Source organism: Miscanthus floridulus, chromosome 1, assembly GCF_019320115.1.
Source record: "Miscanthus floridulus cultivar M001 chromosome 1, ASM1932011v1, whole genome shotgun sequence".
NCBI classification, from domain to species: Eukaryota; Viridiplantae; Streptophyta; class Magnoliopsida; order Poales; family Poaceae; genus Miscanthus; species Miscanthus floridulus.
In genome coordinates this window covers 191,236,393-191,252,800 of record NC_089580.1, presented here as the reverse complement: position 1 = coordinate 191,252,800, position 16,408 = coordinate 191,236,393, and the positions used below count along the sequence as shown (strand labels likewise).

General features: G+C 52.8%; 1 protein-coding gene across 1 annotated transcript; it reads right to left on the bottom strand.

The window, feature by feature from the left end:
• Nucleotides 1-2,097: 2,097 nt before the first annotated feature.
• Nucleotides 2,098-2,445, bottom strand: LOC136468842 (AA9 family lytic polysaccharide monooxygenase B-like). Its single transcript, XM_066467262.1, has one exon. It carries the CDS (start codon nucleotides 2,443-2,445, stop codon nucleotides 2,098-2,100), a length of 348 nt encoding a protein of 115 aa, XP_066323359.1.
• Nucleotides 2,446-16,408: the final 13,963 nt, after the last annotated feature.

Genomic DNA, 16,408 nt, shown 5'->3' with positions numbered 1-16,408 from the left:
CACCACGAATTATTCCAATTGATCAATGCTAAAGCGGCTCGCGCTGGCGTCCGCTTGGCTACCCTACCCCACGGGCTGGCTGGCGCGCGGGTGCGGCGTTGGAGGTTGTTGACTTGCGTGCGCGGTGGGCCGTCCGATGCGGGGTGGACGGCTGGCTCGCCACGGGAGGTCCGCGTCCGGCGAAAGACGAAATTATTGCGGTGACGCTCGCAATCCCAGCGGCCGCCGCAATTATTGCGTTTTAAAAATTTCGTGTGGCAAATTAGTCCAGTATGTATAATTAGTTATTTTTAAGTCTATATTTAATACTTTATGCATGTGTCAACATCTGATGGGATATAGATAAAGAAAACTTGTTGGTGTTTCGAGTTATCACCAACGAGTAAATTTCTAGTATTGCGCGTCTTGCTCGGATGGTGTGCTAAGAGGACACGAGGTTTATACTGGTTCGGGCAGAATGTCCCTACGTCTAGTTCGTTGCTGCTGCTTGTGTTACTAGCACTAAAAGTTTATAGTAGGGGTTACAAACGGACGAGAGTGGGATAGGTCCTAAGTCTCTGGTGGAAAGAATGAACGGGTGCCGAGAGCTCGATTGCTGCTCGGCCGTGTGTTTGTGTTGTGTTCTGATCGGTTCGAGATTTGATGGGTTCGTGATGGTTCGATCGGGTCTGGCCTAGATCGATCTAATTTTTTTGTCCCCCTCCATAGGACGTCCTGCTTTCTCTTTTATAGACCACGGGAAAGCACGAGTTACAGCGGAGGAAAAGAGAAGAAACGAGAGGGAGAGGATAGCCTTCAGGGCCACCGGGTTCTTCTTATCCTCCATGCGGGTCCCGGCGCCCCTGTAGATGTCAACAGGGACAGCTCCACGTCGTGGCCCCATTCACCACTGGCGCCACGTACAAACGTCGTCTGCCGGTCATGGCGTTCCATTCCGTCGTAGCGGATGTCATAATGAGTTGACGAGCCTGTCAGTATTCGTACGGGGGTTAGGCAGAACATCATCGGTATGTCCAACGCTATTCTTAATATGAACCATCCGGTATGGTCCCCCGTGGCCACATGTTACATCGAGGCGTGTCGGTCTCTTCCCTGGTGTCAGAGCTTTGACCTAGGCTCATACGCTTGGACCTAAAGTGGTTGACGACGGCATGGGTCTCCGTCGAGTGAGGCGGAGTCCACGGCCTTGGGGTCGGGTGAGGCGGAGACCTCCCCAAGAGGTCGGACGAGGCGAAGACCTCCTCAAGAGGTCGGGCGAGGCGGAGACCTCCCCCAGAGGTCGCCCTTGGCGCCATTGCTGAGGAATTCAGCCGTGAGGACGGCGAATCGCACCGAGGGTGAGCGGCTGAGGAAGATAAAGGAGGACAGGAAGAGGAAGAGGCAGCGGAAGCTACAGGCGCAGGAACGAGGGGAGGACACTGACAGCGATGATGATGATGATGATGATGATGATGGAGACGACGATGAGGTAGTCGACGGTATCGAGTGGGACATCCTAGAGAACGAGGATGCGCTGATATGTATTAGTTCGTCCTTACAGACGTCGGGACCCTTCTTGTTCCACGGAGGGGAGGGTGCGTCCGGGGAACCGGCGGAGGCGTGCCGTACCGTCGGCCTACCCTAGGAGTCAACAGGGGCGGGTGGCTCTACCGTCGCGCCCAAGGTGCCAGCGAAGGCGGACGGCTCCACCGTCACGCCCCAAGAGCCAAGGGGAGCAAGCCCCTTTGCCTAGGAGCAGGGGACGGGCTCGAAACGGCCTCACTCCGAAGAGGTGGAGCAAAGGTCAGGGGGTTCGCCCCCCAAACGCATCTATCACCCGACAGTGCTGATGTGAGTTATCAGTTCATCTATTTTTCCTTGTTTTGGTCGAATTTCATTGTGACTTATGCTTTTCATCCCTTGCAGCGTTGGTAGGTAGCGTAATCCTTTGGCGCTGGCGCCGAAAAAGAGTGTCGCCCTCCAATTGAGGTGGTAGCCGCCGACTGGTGTCGCACCCATTTCGGGCAGGGGCGATGCTAGTGTGACTGCGTTGTCGGGCGATCAGGTGCTGCCTACGGTGGTGCCCGTGCCATCGGCAGGATGGACGGACGCAGGGGCTCAAGGTGCGCCTTCGGAGGTCACAGAGCAGCTGGCGATGGCCGCGATACCACTACCGACAATGGGGCGGATGGGGCTGCCGACCGCGCTCGTGGCGCCGATCGTGGCGGGCGCGACGTAGCTGGTCGTGACCCCACCAACGCAAGTGGAGGTGGCGGTGACCGTGATGGATGGGTCACCGCTGAGCGCAACCGCAGTGATGCCTGAGGCGCTGGTGCGACCCGTGCCATCGGTGGCCCAAGTGACGGCACCTGACATGGGCCGGAAGGAGGGGAACGCGATCGAGGGGTCCTTAGGAGTCATGGTGCTGGGAGAGGGGTCGATGTCCGCACCACTGACCCCTTCCATCGCTGGAGGGGCATCTTGGTGGGGACATCACGGCAAGAGGGATTAGCGGCACTTGGAGCCGGTGGAGAGTCATCCCTGGCCCTAACGTTGGTGGGTAGTGGCTCGCCTACACAGGGCAAGCCCCTGCTCTGGTGGATGACTCCGGATGATCCGGTGTCAATGCTTTTCACCCTTGACGATGCCGCCAAGAGCATGGGACAGGAGAGCCTCGACGTAGAGATCACGTCTGTGCTCGAGGCCCTGAACCACGCCACGAGCACATTGCGCGACATTGTTGTTCCCTCCTGTCGGTATTGCTTGGTCCTGCTTTTCACCCTTATCCTTCTTTATATGCTTTCTGTATCCTGACCATCGTCTTCCTATAGTCCCTCATAGCTCGCAACTGGGGGAAATCTCAGTTCCTTCATCAGCAGAAGGAGGCCTGGGACCACCTCGTCGAGGAGGCATGGCTATGCGAGGAGGTAATAGCTTAGCTTGTCGCTGCCCAGCAAAGGGTGGCTGAGCTGACTCTCCTCACCGAGGAGACAAGGCCAAGAAGGCGTTCGAGGCCCTATCGGCAAGGCGCGGAAGGACGACGAGAAAACTACCAGGGTCAGGAAGGAGCAAGATGAGTTGCTCTAGAAGGACACCAAGACTCGCCAGCGGATCCTTGACCTTCTAGCCGAGGTTGAGAAGGAAAGGGAACTGAAGCTGGGGGCCGAGGAGAAGCTCGCGACCCTAGAGAAGAGGGTGAGTCTGGAGGCCGCGGCAGTCGCTCAGCTGCCCAAGGAGCGGCATGAACTACTCCAAACCGCAGAGAGGCTCCGCTTGGAATGTGACCCAGCTCGCGAGGAGCGCGACCAGGCTTTCTGAGAGCATGACTAGGCCTACCAAGAGCGCGATGACATGCAACAGAAGGTCGACTCACTCTAGGACGAGCTAGAAAGCATGATGACCCAGAAGCTAGAGGCCGAGAGCTTTTTTCTTGGGCTGGCTGTGGACCTCACCGAGGTGGGGAGGAATCTTCTGGTAGAAAGTGATGAGCTCGGTATCCTGACCGCCGCCCTCGAAGTGGTCTACAATGATCTTCAGGTGGTGCGGTCGAAGGGGACCAGCTCACTCACGGCTGGTGCTGTTGAGATCACGGCTCGAGTGCACCAGCTCGAGAGGAGTGCCCTTCGCGTCGGGGTCAATCAGTCCTTTGTGATTGCTCGTTCTCATTATGGGGATAGCATTGATTTGGAGGCAATGAGCCACGGCTATGCATCGGGCTATGAAGTCCATGAGCTAAAGAAGATGGAGATGGCGGTGGCTCCCCTTTTGCAGGACCTGTCGGATAAGATAGAAGACATAGTTCTCCTCTAGAGGGGCTAGTTAGTTAGATAGGTCGGGCGGCCGTTCTTGTAACAAGTGGACAAGTTCCGACCCTTCTGTATCGTTTAAACAAACTTGTCATTTTGTTTGATCAAATCTATTCTTTTGTTTCGGTGTGAACAAATTTGTTTTTTCTCTGTTTTTATGTGTGAAAAGGGGTTAATGTGTTCCGACCCTTCCATTTGTTAAGACCATAGAGTTCAAGGTGTAGGAGGGAAACTCTTATCATGTTGGTAAGCAAGAGTGCCATAGCTGCTGGGGCGTAGGTTTCTCGCAGTCCAACCAACCTTACTCAATCGTTTGTTTTCACGAACCTTGCCAGTAGGTTTTTTAATGTGAGGAAGGGGTCAGGCACGGTGACTATTTTAGAAAGGGTGTATATATACCCTTATCAGCCCTCGAGTGAGACCCGACCCCTTGCCATTGTAGGGGTCAGGTGTCACTAAAGATCGAGAAGAGGATAGCGAAACTAGTCTTAGTTTTCACGCGTACCCCATCCCTAGGATCTGAGCTAGTGTTCTGTGACTACGCATTCGGTCTTCTTGCGAGTCCAACTTTCCTTGAGCCCCACGCATAGCGAGGGTCTGGTCGAGGGTCGGCTTGTCTTTGTGGTCATTACCCCATCCACGGTTTTCGCAACCGGAGGGGCTAAGCTGACGTCACTTACCTCGATGGCTCGAGTGACACACTCGGTGAGCTCGCTAATGGGCATGTTCGAGTGAAATCTGGGTTCGTCGTTCGTGATGGGGTCAGCATAGCCCTCATGTGGCATTCTATTGCTCCTTAACCCACCTCCTGGCAGATGCCCATGTTGCTCTAGAGAGCGACTCAGGTGGCCCACTGGCCTCCCCTTGATGGAGATTCTATGGGATTGGCTCGAGGTTAGGATCGAATGAGAAGGTTGAGATGACCCTGCCTGCTTCTAAGTGGGTCGGCCGAAGGCCGTTGGGGCTCATCTGTGTTTTCTTCCCTGGCTCTGTTCGACGCGAGGCAGCCTCAAGCCCTTCATGGATGGGCCTTTCAACCTCGGTCAGTTGGATTCCCGAGTTAGGGTCGGGTGGCTCAAGCCCCCGAGCCCCATTGTGGTCGGTAGGGGTCAGCCAAATTTCATGCGTCACCCCGTCCATGATTTCTGCAATCGGAGGGGCTGAGCTAACGACACTTGCCTCGATGGCTCAAGTGTCGCGGTCGGTGAGCTCGCTAACGGACATGTTCGAGTAGAATTCGGGTCCATCATTCGCTGACTGAGTCGGCATAGACCTCATGTGGCATTCCACTGCTCCTTAACCCACCTCCTGGTAGATGCCCGAGGCGTTCCGAAGACCGACTTAGGTGACCCACTGGCCTCTCCTCGATGGAGATTCTGTGGGCTTGGCTCGAGGTTAGGATCGAACGAGAAAGGTCGAGATGTCCCTGTCTGCTTCTGAGCGGGGTCGGGCAAGGGCCTCTAGGGCTCATCTATGTTTTTCTCCCCAGGATCTGTTTGATGCGAGGTGACCTCGAGCCCTTTGTGGTCTGGCCTTCGAACCTCGGTCGGTCGCCGCTCATGTCGAATGAGACGACTACCGCTTCGTGATGCGGCGAGAAGTGTTGTGATGCAATAATTGCATATGCAATGCTTGGATGTATGGGATGAATGTATGGATGAATATATGAATGAATGTATGAGTACATCTATGAGAATGGATGAATGAATGCTCATGTACTAGAAAAGTAAAGTGAGGGTTGGTAAAGTTACCTCGATGGCTCGAGTGACAGGTTCAAGGAGCTTCTTCCTAGATATGTCCGTGTGGGGTTCGAATCCATCGTTCGTGATAGAGTTGGCGTAACCTGCATGGGGATCCCTACTGCTCCTTACCCATCTCTCAGTAGTGGCCCGAGTCGTCCGATCGACTTGGGCGACCTGCTGGCCTCTCCTCGATGGAGGTTCCGTAGGTAGGCCCCTCCAAACCCTTCCTGGGAAGGTGGAGGCTAGAGCTCAGGGTGCAGGGACAAAAACTATGATCATGTTGGTGAGCAAGGACGCCATAGCCGCTAGGGCGTAGGTTTCCTATAGTCCAACCAGTTTTACTCAGTGTTTGTTTCTACACACCTTGCCTCTAGTTTTTAGCATGAGAAGGGGTCGAGCAGAAATAATGTCTACTGAATAGGCAACCCTACCAGCCCCTGTGCGAGGCCTGACCCCCTGCCATTGTCGGGGTCGGGGGCTCGATAACAAAATTAATTAAGAGAAAACGTGTATAAATTAAAGGTGACCCATCTCTCGGCATCGACCCGAGCCATCCGATCGGCTTGGGTGATCCGTCGGGATAGGACTTGCCTCGATGGCACGAGTGATGGGTTCAAAGAGCTCTTACTAGATATGTTTGAGTGGAATCTAGGTCCATCATTTGTGACGAAGTCAGAATAACCCGCATGAGTCCTACTGCTCCTTACCCATCTCTCGACAGCGGCCAAGCTGTCCGATTGACTTGTGTGACCCACTGACATAGGACCTACTTGTGGAGATAGAGGATGAGATCATCTCCCCTAAGAAATTAGTTAGGCAGATAAGCTAGAAGACAAACTTGCAATAAATGGACAAGCTCTTAAATTTCGTTATGGTCAAACAAATTTTTAGCCCTTATCCCCTTTTTGTATAAAAAGGTTCGTGCGTTCTGACCCTTTTCGTTATTAAGGCCGTAAAGCTCAAGGTATGGGAGAACAAATTCTGATCATGCTAGTGAGCAAAGGCGCCGTAGCTATTGGGACATAGGTTTCTCACAGTCTGATAAGTTTTACTCAGAGTTTGTTCCCGTAACCCTAGCTCCTAGGTCTCAACATGAGAGAGGGTCAGGCAGAGAATGTTTGCTAGGCGGATATACTCTTAGACGCGTATCGACTCTTTGCGTAGTTAAGACTAAAAAGCTCAGGGTGCGGAAAAAACTCTGATCACGCTGTTGAGCAAAAAATGTTGTAGCCATCGAGGCATAGGTTTCTTGCAGTCCAACCAGTTTTACTCAGCGTTCGTTTCCGCAACCCTTGTTTCTAGGTCTCAATGTGAGAAAGGGTCGGGCGTAGAGAATGTCTACTGGATAGATATGCTATTATTAGCTCCCGAGTGAGGCCCGACCCCTTGTCACTGCTAGGGGTCAGTCGTCACTTGAAGATCAGGGAGTCGATAGCGAAACCGATAAGAGAAAGTGTGCGTATATTAAGGGTAAAAGCGATGTAGCTACTCGATATTCCAGGCATTGACGAAGACTTCACCGTCGATGGTCTTGAGTTTGCAGGCGCCTGGTCAGAGCACCTCCGTGACGATATACGGTCCCTCCCATGGCAGAGAGAGCTTGTGGTGGTTCTTGTTGCTCTAGACAAGGTGGAGCACCAAGTCACCGACGTTGAAGGCCTGACCCCACACTCGATGGCTGTGGTACCAATGCAACGCTTGCTGGTATTTGGTCGAGCGGAGGAGGGCAACGTCGCGCGCTTCATCTAGCTAGTTCATGGCATCTTTGAGGGACGCCTCAGCTCCCTATTCATCGTACGCCCTGACCCTTAGCGCTCCATAGTCGAGGTCGATCGGGAGGATAGCCTTGGAACCGTAGACCATGAAGAATGGTGTGTAGCTAGTGGTCCGGCTAGGTGTCATCCTCAGGCTTTAGAGCACCATGGAAAGTTTTGCAACCCATCGTTCGCCAAACTTGTTCAACCGGTTTAAGATCCTAGGCTTAAGGCCTCATAGGACCATGCCATTCATGCGCTCAACCTACCCATTCATGCGGGGATGCGCCACGGCGGTCCAATCGACACGGATGTGATATTTATCGTAGAATCAGAGGAACTTCTTTTTGGTGAACTATGTGCCGTTGTCCATGATGATGGAGTTCGGGACCCCAAAGCAATAGATGATGTCAAGGAAGAACAGCATGGCTTGCTTAGATTTGATCGTGGAGATCGGTCGAGCCTCTACCCACTTTGTAAAGTTGTCTATGGTGACAAGCAAGTGCGTATATCCCCTAAGTGCCCTTTTGAGAGGTCTGACCAAATCAAGCCCCTAGACCACTAATGGCCACGTGATGGGGATCGTTTAGAGCTCTTGGGCCGGCAGGTGGGTCTGTCGACCGTAGTATTAACACCCTTCATAGGTGCGCATAATCTGTTCGGCATCGGCTACTACGGTCAGCTAGTAGAAGCCTTGTCAGAATGCGTTTTCGACCAGGGTTCTAGGCGCAGCATGGTGGCCACAGACCCCACCGTGGATGTCGCTCAACAACCGCTTCCCCTGATCGATGGGGATGCAACGTTGTAGGATCCTGATGTGGCTTTGCTTGTAGAGTTTGCCCTTAATAAGGACAAAGGACTTGGCATGACACACGAGCCACCGAGCCTCCATCTTGTCCGTCGGCAGCGCCTCGCGGAGGAGGTAGTCAAGGTAAGGCGTCCTCTAGTCGACCAGAGGGTCAGGCTTCATCGCTGGATCCTCACCAAGCTCTATGACCTCGGGGTCAGATGGAGCCACCAGCTGGTTAGCTCCCAAGCCTAGGGTGAGCGACCCATCACTAACTTGTTCTAGCTCCTCGTAATAGACTAAGGGCTTGTGCTGATCACTGGCGAAGACACCCATTGGTGCTGGCTCTTGGCCGAACGCCGCTTTCGCCAGTGCGTCAGCCGTCTCATTGAGACGCCTTGGGATGTGATTGAGCTCGAGACCATCGAACTTGTCCTCTAGCTGGCGGACTTCTCGGTAATATGTAGCCATCTTGGCATTGTGGAAGCTTGACTCCTTCATGACATGGTCAATGACCAGCTAGGAGTCACCTTGGACATCGAGGCGTCGGATACCCAACAAGATGGCAATGCGCAGACCATTAATGAGCGCCTCATATTCAGCCACATTGTTGGAGGAGGGGAAATGGAGAACCATGTACCTCATGCGTACCCTGAGGGATGAAATGAAGACCAGTCCCATGCCAGCGCCTTTCTTCATCAGCGATCCATCAAAGTGCATCATCTAGTACTCTTGGTCGATGACTGCTGGTGGCATTTGGACCTCAGTCCACTCTGTAATGAAATCAGCCAGTACTTAGGACTTGATAGCCGTCCAGAGGGCATACAAAATGCCTTGACCCATCAGCTTGAGTGCCCACTTTGTGATTCTTCCCATGGCATCCTGGTTTTGGACAACCTTGCCAAGGGGGAGGACATCACGACCGTCACCATATGTGACTCAAAGTAGTGATGCAGCTTCCTCTTGGCGATAAGGACGGCGTAGAGGAGCTTCTAGATTTGGGGGTAGCGGGTCTTGGAATCGTGCAAGACCTCGCTAATGAAGAACATGGGATGCTGCACTTTAAGGGCGTGCCCCTCTTCTTTTTGCTCCACCACTAGGGCGGCGCTGACCACTTGCGTGGTGGCCGCAATGTAGAGCAGAAGCGGTTCTCCGTCGATCAGAGGGGCTAGGATCGGGGCCTTCGTTAGAAGCTGCTTGACCGCGTCAAGTGCCTCCTAGTCCTTGGTCATCCATTCAAAATAGTCGGCCTTCTTCAGAAGCCGATAGAGGGGGAGACCTCGTTTGCTGAGGTGTGAAATGAAGCGGCTGAGCGCGGTGAGGCACCCTACAACTCGATATACTCCCTTTATGTTCTTAATCGGGCCTATCCTTGTGATGGCTGAGATCTTCTCTAGGTTGGCTTCGATGCCATGCTTGGAGATGATGAAACCCAGCAGCATACCCCTTGGGACCCTGAAAACGCCATTTGCTCGGAGTTGAGCTTAATGCTGTTTGTTCGGAGTTTCGCAAAGGTCTACTCTAGGTCGGCTATGACCAGGTTAGCCCGCTTGGACATGACCACGATGTCGTCCACATAGGCCTCAAGGGTTCATTCGATGAGGTCCTCGAAACACTTGAGCATACAATGCTGGTACGTAGCCCCAGCGTTCTTTAGACCAAATGGCATTGTGATATAGCAGAACAATTGAATGGGGAGATGAAAGATTTCACAAGCTGGTCGGACTCTTTCATCGTGATCTGATGGTACCCGAAGTACACATCAAGAAAGCAAAGGGTTTCACACCCTAAGGTCGAGTCAACTACTTGGTCTATACATCGCAAAGGAAACAGATCATTTGGACACACTTTGTTGAGACCCATGTAGTCAACACACATTCTTCATTTCCCACTCTTCTTTCGTACATGAACGGGATTGGCTAACCACTCGGGATGGTATACTTCTTTGATGAACCTGGCCGCCAAAAGCTTCGTGATCTCCTCACTGATGGCCCTGTGTTTCCCCTTGTTGAAGCGACGTAGGCGCTGCTACACCGGCTTGGAGCCTGGCCTAATCTTCAAGACATGCTCGATGACTTCCCTCAGAATGCCTGTCATGTCTGAGGGTTTCCATGCAAAGATACCTCTATTGGCGTGAAGGAAGTCGACGCGCGCGCTTTCCTATTTGGAGGAAAGTGTGGCGCCAATGCGCACCACCTGGCTCTTGGAGCCACTAGGGTCTATGAGCACCTCCTTGGTGCCCTCCATAGGCTCAAAAGACTCAGTCGACCGCTTGGGGTCGGGTGCTTCTTCGGTGACCTCCTTCCTAATGGCCGTGAGCTCCTTGGAGGCGACGATTGTCGTGATATGTTTGCAGCACTCGACCTCACACTCATAGGCGTGCTAGAGGAGGTGCTGATGGTGATGACCCCGCATAGTCCCTGCATCTTCAGCTTCAGATAAGTGTAGTTGGGGACGACCATGAACTTTACGTAGCATGGACGTCCCAGGATGGCGTGGTAGGTTCCATGGAACCCGACCACCTCAAAGGTGAGGGTCTCCATCCTGTAATTGGATGGATCCCCGAAGGTGACGGGTAGATCGATCTGCCCAAGTGGCATGGCCTACTTTCTAGGCACGATGCCATGGAAAAGCGCTCCAGTTGGCTAGATGCGCGATCGGTCGATGCCCATAGCGTCGAGCGTTTCGACGTACATGATGTTGAGGCCACTGCCTCCATCCATCAGTACCTTGGTGAGCCATTTCATGCCGATGATCAGGTTGACCATGAACGAATATCTCCCCGATTGCGAGACGCTATCTGGGTGGTCGGTTCGATCAAAGGTTATGGCAGATTCTGACCATCGGAGGAAGGTAGGTGCGGTTGGCTCGGCCGTATAGACCTCGCAGCACGTGAGCTTCTAGCGGTGCTTGGAGTCATAGGCCATCGACCCTTCGAAGATCATGAGGCAGCCATCCAGCATCGGAAAGCCACTGTCCTTCCCCTCGGCGTCATCCACGGTCGGCTTAGGGTCCTTCCCATGCTCCTCCTTTTTGAAGCTTCCGAACAAGAACTGCTTCATAAGGCCGTAGTCCCTATATAGATGCCTGACGGGGAAAGCATGGTTTGGGCATGCCCCTTTGAGCAGCTTCTCGAAGTGGTCCGGGTATCCTCAGCGGGCTTTCGACCCCCTTGTGGTTGGCGGTGGCCATGAGCGAGCCCTCGTGCCATTGCTTGTTCTTCTTCTTACTAGGACAGCTGGAGGTGCCTTCGTCGATGTCCTCGTCCCATTTTGCCTTGCCCTTGAGGCGGTTGAAGATCGCTTCGACCGCCTCCTCGCTCGAAGCGTGGCTAGTGGCGATGTCAAGGAGCTCCTTGGTGGTTCACGGGCCCTTATGTCCCAGCTTATGGACTAGGGACTCACAGGTGGTCTCAGACAGGAAAGCTTCAATGACATCGGCATCGGTGATGTTAGGCAGCTCATTGCACTGCCAGGAGAAGCGCCTGATATACCCACGAAGGGTTTCCCCACCCTTCTGTCGGTAGATTTTGAGATCCCATGGGTTCTCAAGGCGCTTGTATGTGCCCTAAAAGTTTTCCATGAAGATCTCTTTCAGGTTCGCTCAACTTTGGATTCTGTTGGGCAGAAGGTGCCCCAACCATGTTCGCACCGAATCAGCCATGAACAATAGGAGGTTGCGGATAATGAAATCATCATTATCCGCTCCACCGGCTTGGCAAGCAAGCCGATAATCCTTGAGCCATAGTCTGGGTTTGTCTCCCTAGAGTACTTTGAGATGTTGGTCGGTGATCGGTACCGCGGTAGAAAGGCGGCATTGAGGATATGTTGGCCGAAGGCCTGAGATCCTGACAGGTCAGGGCTCAGGCGTCGGTCCTCACCGTTGTCGTTGTGTCCGCCACAACGAGGGTGGTAGATGTAGCTAGCCCCCTCCCTCATATCATCGTGGGCACGACTGCGGGCATCGAGGGTGTCGCGCGTGTCGCGGTGGTGGCCGAGACGCTCATGCACTAGGACCACGGTGCGAGGCCTACCACCTTGCGGCGCCTGGTGGACTGACGTGTCCTTGTCAGGTCGCTCTAAGGGCGTGCGCTGGCTGGCGTTGAGCTCACATTGTCGAGATAGCGAGCTCTCGACCTGCTGCGCCACCGCACGCTCGAGTAGCGTGTGAATCTCACGATGAGCCCGACGATCCTCGATCGTCGTGGGCCCTGGAAGTCCTTGGAGCAAAGCTGCCACAGCAGTGATGTTCTAACTTGCCTGGGCAAAGTGTGGGAGTGCTTCATCGTCCTCGATGATCCTTCGGTTTACGTCACGGGCCATGGCACGTGCACGCCCACCGTCTCCGTGGCACTCGAGCTCCACGCGTTCCTGCTCGAGCTGGAGTTATGCTTCCTCGAGCTCTTAGTGTCGGGCCTTTAGCTGCTCCACCCGCAGGCGTGGTGGGGCCCTTGCATCCCTCTCGACCTCATCGTTGAGGTCGTTTGTTGCGGTAGCCTCTTCCTTGTGGATGCTTTTGACGTGTCCATCGGAGGTACCTACCATGAAACACTCATGAGAGGGGTGATGGCTCCCCCTGCTGAAGTCAGAGGTGGAGGACGACGCTGTTTCTCTCGCGAGGAGGTCGTGGAAAGATTCCACGACATATTCGGTCATCCCCATGAACTCGTCATTCGTAGGGGATGGAGGCGTGCGTTGTGCCATAAGGTGGCCAACAGTCTCTGTGGCGTTGTGAAGACTGAACGGGAGCACTATCTGGGCACTCCGGATGAGGTATTCTGGAGAGAGTGGCTCTCCTCCGGCAAGCTACGCCATGACGTTGGCGAACGAGAAAGTGAGGTGGCACATGTCCTCTCAGGACGGTCAGGGTCCCAAGAAGGCACCGAGCTGGTGCTCTAACCTCCTATAGTCAAAGTCGAGGAGCTGGCCGCTCCCGAGGACGCAGGACTCCAGTGCGTGCAGCTATAGCTCCTCAAGCGCCTTGGCGATCGTGTCGAGGCCGGTGCAGTGGAGAGGTTGGATGGCGGCGAGAGCCAGCGCTAACTCTCCCTCCGTCGTGACGATGAAGTCTAGGTCCCCGAAGCACACGTGCACGCCCAGGACCCAGCTGACGTTATGACTAGCCATCCGAGGCCTGGTGTGGATGTTGAGACACGCAAAAGGCCCCTACCTGGCGCGCCAATTGTCGGTGTTTTGAGTTACCACCAATGAGTAAATTTCTATTATTACGCGTCTGGCTCGGATGGTGTGCTAAGAGGACACAAGGTTTATACTGGTTTAGGCAGAATGTCCCTATGTCCAGTTCGTTGCATGTCCTCTTGTTACTAGCATCAAAAGTTTATAGTAGGGGTTATAAACGAACGATAGAGAGACAGGTCCCAAGTCTCTAGTGGAAAGAATGAACAGGTGCTGAGAGCTCGATTGCTGCTCGACCGTGTGCTTGTGTTGTGTTCTGATCAGTTCGAGGTTTGATGGGTTCATGATGGTTCAATCGGGTCTGGCCTGGATCGATCTAATTTTTTTGTCCCCCTCCATGGGACGCCCTGCTTTTGCTTTTATAGATCAAGGGAAAGCACGGGTTACAGCAGAGAAAAAGAGAAGAAACAAGGGGGAGAGGATGGCCTTCAGGACTGTCGGGTCCTTCATATCATTCATGCGGGTACCGCCGACCCTGTAGATGTCAACAGGGACAACTCCATGTCGCGGCCCCGTCCACCACTGGCACCATGCGCAGGCGTCGTCTGCCGATCATGGCGTTCCATTCTATCATAGCAGACGTCGTGGTAAGCTGACGCGTCTGCTAGTGTTCGTACGGGGGTTAGGCAGAACAACATCGGTACGCCCGACGCTGTTATTGATGTGAACCCTCCGGTATGGCCTCCCGTGGTCACGGGTTTTATCGGGGCGTGCTGGTCTCTTCCCTGGTGTTAGAGCTTTGACCCAGGCCCATATGCTTGGACCTGGAGTGGTTGGCGGCGACATGGGTCTCCGTCGGGCGAGACGGAGTCCGCGACCTTGGGGTCGGGCGAGGCAGAGACCTCCCCCAGAGGTCGGGCGAGGCAGAGCCCGCGGCCTCGGGGTCAGGTGAGGCGGAGCCCTCCCCCAGAGGTCGGGCGAGGTGGAGCTCTCACCCAGAGGTCGGGCGAGGCGGAGCCCGCGGCCTCGATGTCGGGCAAGACGGAGCCCTCCCCCAGAGGTCGGGCGAGGCGGAGTTCGCCACCAGAGGTCGGGCGAGGCGGAGCCCTCGGCCTCGGAGTCGGGCGAGGTAGAGCCCACGGCCTCGGTGTTGGGCGAGGCAGAGCCCTCCCCCAAAGGTCGGGTGAGGCGGAGCCCGCGACCTTGGGGTTGGGCGAGGCGGGGCTCTCCCCCAGAGGTCGGGCGAGGTGGAGCTTGCGCGCCTGGGGTCGGTTGGAGCTGTAGTCGCGCTCTTGATTGCTCAGATGAATCAATGTTGATGGTCATTAGCTCATCCTCTTCGGATACGCTAGTATTGGTCCCAATAAAACTAAACAAGGAGAGTCGTGGATCACGGCCTGGTTCACTGTTTTTTCGCGGGGCCTTTCTGCACGTCGCATTTAGTATCTTCAACCCCATATATTCCACCGATTCTTTTGAAAAGGAGCGTTTCTGGATAAATAAAAACGGAGAGGATCGACGTGCTACTTTGTCATAAATGCGCCAAGAATCCGCTCAACTTCTGGCCTCCCCATTATTACAGGTGCGGCGTTTTTCCTCAAGAAAAAAACACTAGACGATTGCACCGAATGAGAACCGTGGATTCAGTCAACAACTCAACATTGACAGGGATAATGCGAGGGACAAATGGTCAAATGCGGACACGATCTGAGAAAGATCACTGAATTTGCTGTTCGTCCTCTCCGCTTGTGTACATAATATAAGTTATTTTTGTTTTTAAACCAGTTTGGTGGGATCTAGATTCTCAAATAAACGTTTCAAATCTATATTCTTTTAGAAAACATTTGAGATGGCGAATCAGAATCACTGAACCGTTTGGCTGAAGAATCAAATCACTGTGAAGCCACCTTTTCACGGATTCACATCTGCAGGCAGTAAAGGGCCAAACGCTTAGACGTTTCGGCTGTAAGGTGTCGGGCACCGTTTCTTTCGATTCCTCCCAGAATCGGGAACGTTTCCGTGAGCCAAACGGTGCCTTTGTTTAGGAAGATTCATGTCTGTGTAATTTGTTTAGAGCATCTTCATTAACATCTAAAATATTGAGTCCTAACAATTTGGTTTTATAACATTTCTAATAAAAACTATTGGGCACAACACCCCACCAACGATTCCATTTTACTCATTCAAAAAAACATACATGTTGTCGTCTCCCGTGCGTACAACCATAGATGAAAATAATTCACCGGCGTGGCCAGCCATCGCTGACAAGTTAGCTTAGGCCATTCTCGGCACCATAGCTAACACCCAAAACTTTTAAAATGGTAGCTTCATTGCCTCATCTACCTCTAAGTATTCTCATATATGAAATAGTGATATGGCCCTATTCGGTTGGCAGAATTTTGGCTGAAACTGGCTGAAAAACACTGTTCTGGCTGAATTGTTGTGAGAGAAAACACTGTTCCGGCTGAAAAAAGAAGCCGAACAAGCCGAATATGGGGTAAGCCGAACGAAGCCTTTCGGTGAACTTCCAGGTGGCGACAGTGATCAAGCCGTGGTCGGCCATCTTGGCGCCGTAACACATTCACAGATCCTCCAACACGGAAGTTTTTCCGTGATGCTAAAAAAAGATTGGGAGTACATATATTTCATTTTTTGAAGCCCCCGTACATTAGTAGTTACAACAAGAAACCCCTAAAAATACATGATTGGAAGTGGTTTACCAATACCGAACTATCGGATATGTTTCTTAACGCATATACTCCCTTTGTTCCAAATAATTGCACTTCTTATTTTCGAGAAGTTAAACTTTTTCTTAAATTTGACCTAATATATAAAATAAAAAGAATAAAGTAATATTTATACATAATGAATATTGTTAGAATAACAGTAAGATAGATATATATAAATATATTAAGAGATACAAATATCAGTAATATTTTATATAAATATAGTCAAACTACTTCTCGGCTCGGATAGATGTACATTCATTGTTATATATACAATAATCATGATTTCTAAATAATCTCCTTTCAATTTAAAAAGAAAAAAAATGTTAATGTACAGTATTTTGATGGACGATGATATGAGGCTAGGAGACACCTGACATGTGGGGCCTTTTTCTCCAATTGAGACATTGAGTCGTCGTCGTCGTTGCAGCCGCCATCGCCAGCTGACACTGTCACGCTGTCTCCTTCAGAAAGGAAAC

Coding starts and splice junctions, on each gene's coding strand:
- LOC136468842 (XM_066467262.1), bottom strand. CDS start 2,445: ATGGAAGGGGTCAGTGGTGCGGACATCGACCCCTCTCCCAGCACCATG.